This window comes from Epinephelus moara, chromosome 22, assembly GCF_006386435.1.
Source record: "Epinephelus moara isolate mb chromosome 22, YSFRI_EMoa_1.0, whole genome shotgun sequence".
In the NCBI taxonomy this organism is placed as follows: domain Eukaryota; kingdom Metazoa; phylum Chordata; class Actinopteri; order Perciformes; family Serranidae; genus Epinephelus; species Epinephelus moara.
Genome location: NC_065527.1, coordinates 41,404,983 through 41,410,150, shown reverse-complemented (window position 1 = coordinate 41,410,150; position 5,168 = coordinate 41,404,983). Strand labels below are relative to the sequence as shown.

Here is a 5,168-nt window from a genome sequence, read left to right as displayed (position 1 = left end):
TTTTGCTTGTAAATGGCAACCAAAAGGGACACCTGACAACCCAAAACATATCTTATTAATCTGTAAAGGGTTATAAAATGATTTCTTGCCTATAAATATAGCAGTTAGTGACCAGTTATAAATATGCCTTATTAGAAATGGGGTGATGCTGGGGGTGCTGCAACAGCACATAATACATTTCATTATGGCCCTTCTTGAATTAAAAAAGTGCTGTCCTTATGTACAGTCTGTCAGCGAACACTTTGCAGTGGAGACACTCAACATGCCATCAAGAGATCTTTATAAAGACTGAACCCCGGCCTCCAGAACACACTCAGCACAGTCTGTCTTGGTTCTCACATTGTGCTCGAGGCCGCATACGTGTCCTTCACAATAAAAATAGAGCCTGTTCTCTCTGTGAAGGTTCAGGTGTGACTCACCCTTTAATGGACCGCCTGCCCTGAAAACATCAGGGGGGCAGGATGGCATACAGTTATTAAAGCTGCACAGGTTGAGGCTTTTTTTGGTGTGAGAATCTATCCTTTTTCTCAGCCTAAATCAGCCTCATCTCAAATACTGGCTGCTACCCTAGCACTTGCTAATGTGTGCTCATCAGTTCTCTCTGATAACTTAAGATTCAGACAGTCAGGAGATTTTTACTGGGAGCTGAATTCTTCCTCTCCAAAACAAACTGACCCAGTGAGTTAAACCAGTAAAAAAAAAACAAATAAAGCAGTTTTATGTAAAAAAAAAAAAAAATCTGTGTTTTTCTGTCACTTTTGTCATGGAGGGGCTGCTAACTACAGTGGCAGACACGAAAACACAAAAATGCTAATGGTTCTTTCTAGAGCCAGTGTTTGGTTTTCCATTCTGGGCTATGATAAAAACATGGCGGTACAACATGGCGATATCTGTAGACAGGGACCCATTCCCTGTGTAGATATAAACGGCTCATTCTGAGGTAACAAAAAAAAAAAAACAATGATTCTTTTTTTCAGGTAATTATACATTGAAGAAAACATAATTATCATATTATATTCTATTTCTGCCAATATATCCCCCTAAATGCTACACACTGGACCTTTAAAGGACTAACTGTCAACAGATGAAGCTAACCAACCAGTTGTTGGGTGCTAGTTTTTCTACGTTGTGCATAAAATCTAGATTTCTTCACCACAGAAACTGAGGGTTTCAAGGAGAAGTGTTACACTACTGTTACTGTCCCCATACAGCTAACTACCATATGCTAACACCAAGCACTTAACTAGCATTAACTAAGCCTTCTTTCGCATTAGTTAAGGGACTAGCTATAGAGCATCATCATCATCATCATCATCATCATTTGTATTAACGTTCAGTAATCATGAACTCTAATGAAAGTAGCTAACACTAGCTCTAAAAGTAAACAGATGATGTCACATGCTTATTTGCATATTGGTGACATCATTATGTATTAATGGAAGCCTTAAAACTAAATTAGATTAAATAGAAAAATCCTCAACAAAACATTTAAATAGCATGAGAGCTACGGCGTTTGTATAGTTCACCGCTTTCTTACACTTCCAATCCTGAGAGCATCAACATAACCATAGAAACACACTACATCTGAACTCCCACAGTGAGCAGCGTCTCTTCTTCTGCTGCCTGTCCCACACCAACTGCACAGCACAAGAGGAGACGGGGGGAGACCCTGTGCTGATACCGGTAGAGCAGTGGTGTGATTACTAAGAGCAGCACGCATTGCAATGAATTACAATGTAATATATTTCTTGCCTTTTCCCCGATGGTCTGCTTAAGTCACTAAGTTTGTTGCTAGCTAGTTGGAAACACTGATTACAAAAACACTGTCGACATTTGCTTTGTGACGTTAAGCTGACTGGCTGGTCTCACACAGGCAGCTCCGCCGACAATGTTAGTGCAAATTTCCAAAAATTTGATTTGGAATTTGGATAAACTGATCAGATATTGGAAATCTAAATGGTTATGTCATCTGAAAAACAATTAAAACTCAATACCAGCTTTTTTTTAGTTAAAAAAGCTTTTGCCGAGAAAAGGATGAGGCTAAGCTACGCTAAGCAAAGTAATTGCACGTACGCTCTTGCACAGAGGCAAGAGCACAAAATCATGCAATGCAGCAGGCCCTAGTTCAGGCAAAGAACAGGGTGAATTCTGTTTGCTTTTGTCATCTCTTTGGTATCCTTAAATAAACATGAATATGTCCAGGGAGTTCACCTCACCTCAGACAATTACCTCTCGCTGTCCTGTGCAGCTTTAATGATCTGAAGTGAGTCTGTGCTGATCTGGATTGTGGCACAACATTATACATCTGAAGTAGGAACGGTGTCTTTGTTCACATTCATGTTTTGTTGACTCATACACTGTAATATACGTGGGTAGGTCCAAGATAAGATGACAGCTAGAGTGCTTATCTGACAATGTTTGTTGCTTTACAATGTCTGGGATCAGTCTCGGCTTTGTGCCTCAAAGACTGTCATTACGCATCAGTGGCTGTAATCTGTGTTTACATCTCCAGCTAAAACCGCCTGGTTTTAGAAAGGTCAGCATGCACTCAGGAAACAATATTCCCACTTAACAGACTGCAATAAACAACACTGTCAAACTCTTTCATCCTCGCTGGCATACAGAACCGTCCAGCCGGCCTCAGACCACCAACCTCAGGCTTCGCTAAAGTTCACCTTTCCATACACACAAGGGTCTGGGAACATCATTTTCTGATCAGACAGCAGCTCGTCTGTGACGGTGAGTTCCTCCAGCTCTGTCGTGAAGTGATCGGTGCTCTCCACCATTGACGTATCCTTGACTGCGCTGTATGTGAGGGCCACGCTGTAGGCGGCAGGTTTATCCGAGCCTTTCCTCCCACAGCCGCAGATCTTGCGGAAAGCGGCACGAAACTTCTGAGACATGGCATTGTAGATGACCGGGTTGATGGCACTGTTGAGGTAGATGCAGATACGGCAGAAAAGCAGAAACCAGCTGTCCAGGTAGGCCCGGTCCAGGAAGGAGTTGACCACCACCAGAGTGCGGTATGGCATCCAGAGCGCAGCAAACAGGATCACCACCACAGCCAGCATCTTAGTCACCTGTAGTGGGTGACAAGAAGGAATATATTAACTCTGCCAGAAGAGTAACCTAATTATTTTGTTCCAATACCCATTTTCTGCAGTATTGATTGACTGATAGCAGCTTTGGGCTCCTGCCCTCTCTTGTTAATGTTCACTGCAGCCACTCTGTGGTTCTCAGCTACTAACCAAGGAAAGAAATGCTGTTGTCGTCATGTTATAGCAATGCTTTATTTATCTTTTTATAAAAATTTCAACTTGTGTGCCCTGTAGGTCAATTTTGCCCCCTGGTACCAAAAATAGTATCAACTATCTAAGGTTTTCAAGGTATTGTATCGAAATTAAAACTTCCAGTATTGTGACAACACTACAAATCCAAACTGTCGATAAAAAAATAAAAATAGCACATGAATATTTTCTACCATTTCAGTATTTCTCTAGCCTACAGGATTTTGAGTTCCTAGACATTTGTAAAGAGGCTTATTTTTTTAAAGTTGACAATAGGGAAGCTCTGCCCACTGGCCTTCACACTTTGGTGATGCATTCGCGTGTGAACAGTATTTTATATACTGTTGGGAAACTGGTAATAAATTCTATAGTCTCATATGTTGTGTATGTGAAATCTTAATTTGTCAAGCTTATAGCTATCAAGTGGCATAAAATGAAAATACTTGAGTAAAGAACGACATATTTGTACTTAAGTATAGAGTTCGACTGAATAGAATGAATTTGTAAATTGCGGTGCAAACCGAACATAACACTTTGGAGTGACAGCTCGGGCTCACACACACCACCCACCTGCCTGCGGGAGGTCGCGGTGGAGCTGGAGTGACGGGAGTTTTTGCAGCTGGTCTTCTTATTGTTGGTGTGGTTGTTTTGTCCGTTCTTCTTCTTGTCCTTAGGGTCGGAGGGCAGCGGGTTGAGGAAGAGGATCCTTGCGATGAGTCCGTACAGGACCGCGGAGAGCAGCAGCGGCAGCACGAAGAAAACGCCGAAATCAAAGAAGTAAATGGGTAAATAAAACTTCCTGGGGACTCTGTAGCCGCACGTGATAATGGTAATGTTGTCGTACACCTGCTCCTGGATGTCTGACAGGTAGAACCACATCACACAGTACAGAGAAGTAAAAGCCCAAACGAACAAAATGATCTTTTTGGCCCTGGAGAGGGTGCACAGGAACTGAGCTTTAATCGGATGACAGATGGCGATGTATCTCTCTATGGTGAACGCTGTTATAGAGCAAGACGAGGCGTTGATCCCAAGGTACTGGAAGTAGGTGATGCACAGGCACCCATAGCGGCCAAACACCCAAGATCCAAAGATACTGTCGGTAATTGTGGGTAAACCAGCCGCTGTCAGAACCATCAAATCAGCTACTGCCAAACTTACCAGATAGCAGTTTGTCGGAGTCCTCATGTGTTTGGTTGTGAGCACCACCAGGATCACCATCACGTTGCCAACGATTCCTAAAGCGCAAATCACGAAAAGCAGCAAACTACTTAGCACTTTGTACTGGATACTGTAGTCCGTCCAAACACCCAAAGTGTGGTTGAGCTCCGGAGCCGCTGTAAAGTTTTCCATCGTGTTGTTTTGGCTCAAATATCCGAGAGAATTTGCGGCGGGATTGTTTCTCCCTGACGCGCCAAACAGGTTTTACGCGCGGCAGAAGCAAGAGATGAATCAACTCTGCAGCTCCGGAGAAGTGTGTATCGATCTCAGACAGCTAAAGATTGCACCCAGCCGCGTGCTGCACATGAAATCGTCATAATGTGACAAAGAGCTGCTCGGACCCTAGTGTAATTCCGCGGTCGGTAGTGTCGTGCGTAAAAAGCGAAGCGCCTCCGTGTTCCTGTCAGAGCAAACTGTCTGTCGGGCAGATGGCGGTTTGGTTTTGAGCCCTGCTCTTGGCACGAGCTCTCATTACGCATGCGAGGGGATTAGCCCATCATTACATTTTCGACACCAGACTTCCCCCATCAGCAAAGCTGCTCAATGCCAAAAAATGCAGCAACATATTTGTGTCTTTCTGTTCATCTTGATATGAAGAGTTTATGACTCAAAGAAGGCTGCGGAAATCACTGTTAGTGCTGCTGATTTAAACATCCTCTT

The 5,168-nt window shown here is 43.2% G+C and overlaps 1 protein-coding gene across 1 annotated transcript; it reads right to left on the bottom strand.

Moving 5' to 3' along the window:
* Positions 1-1,702: 1,702 nt before the first annotated feature.
* Positions 1,703-4,894, bottom strand: trhrb (thyrotropin-releasing hormone receptor b). Its single transcript, XM_050034829.1, has 2 exons — positions 3,858-4,894; positions 1,703-3,080 (listed from the first exon to the last, which is right to left on the bottom strand). The coding sequence occupies exons 1-2, from the start codon at positions 4,638-4,640 to the stop codon at positions 2,655-2,657; spliced, it is 1,209 nt and encodes a 402-aa protein (XP_049890786.1). The 5' UTR covers positions 4,641-4,894; the 3' UTR covers positions 1,703-2,654.
* Between the last annotated feature and the right edge of the window lie 274 nt (positions 4,895-5,168).

Excerpts from the sequence above, each read along its gene's own strand:
- trhrb (XM_050034829.1), bottom strand. The coding sequence starts at position 4,640 with ATGGAAAACTTTACAGCGGCTCCGGAGCTCAACCACACTTTGGGTGTT. Across the intron at positions 3,081-3,857 it reads CCGCGACCTCCCGCAGGCAG|GTGACTAAGATGCTGGCTGT; the intron begins GTGGGTGGTGTG and ends CACCCACTACAG.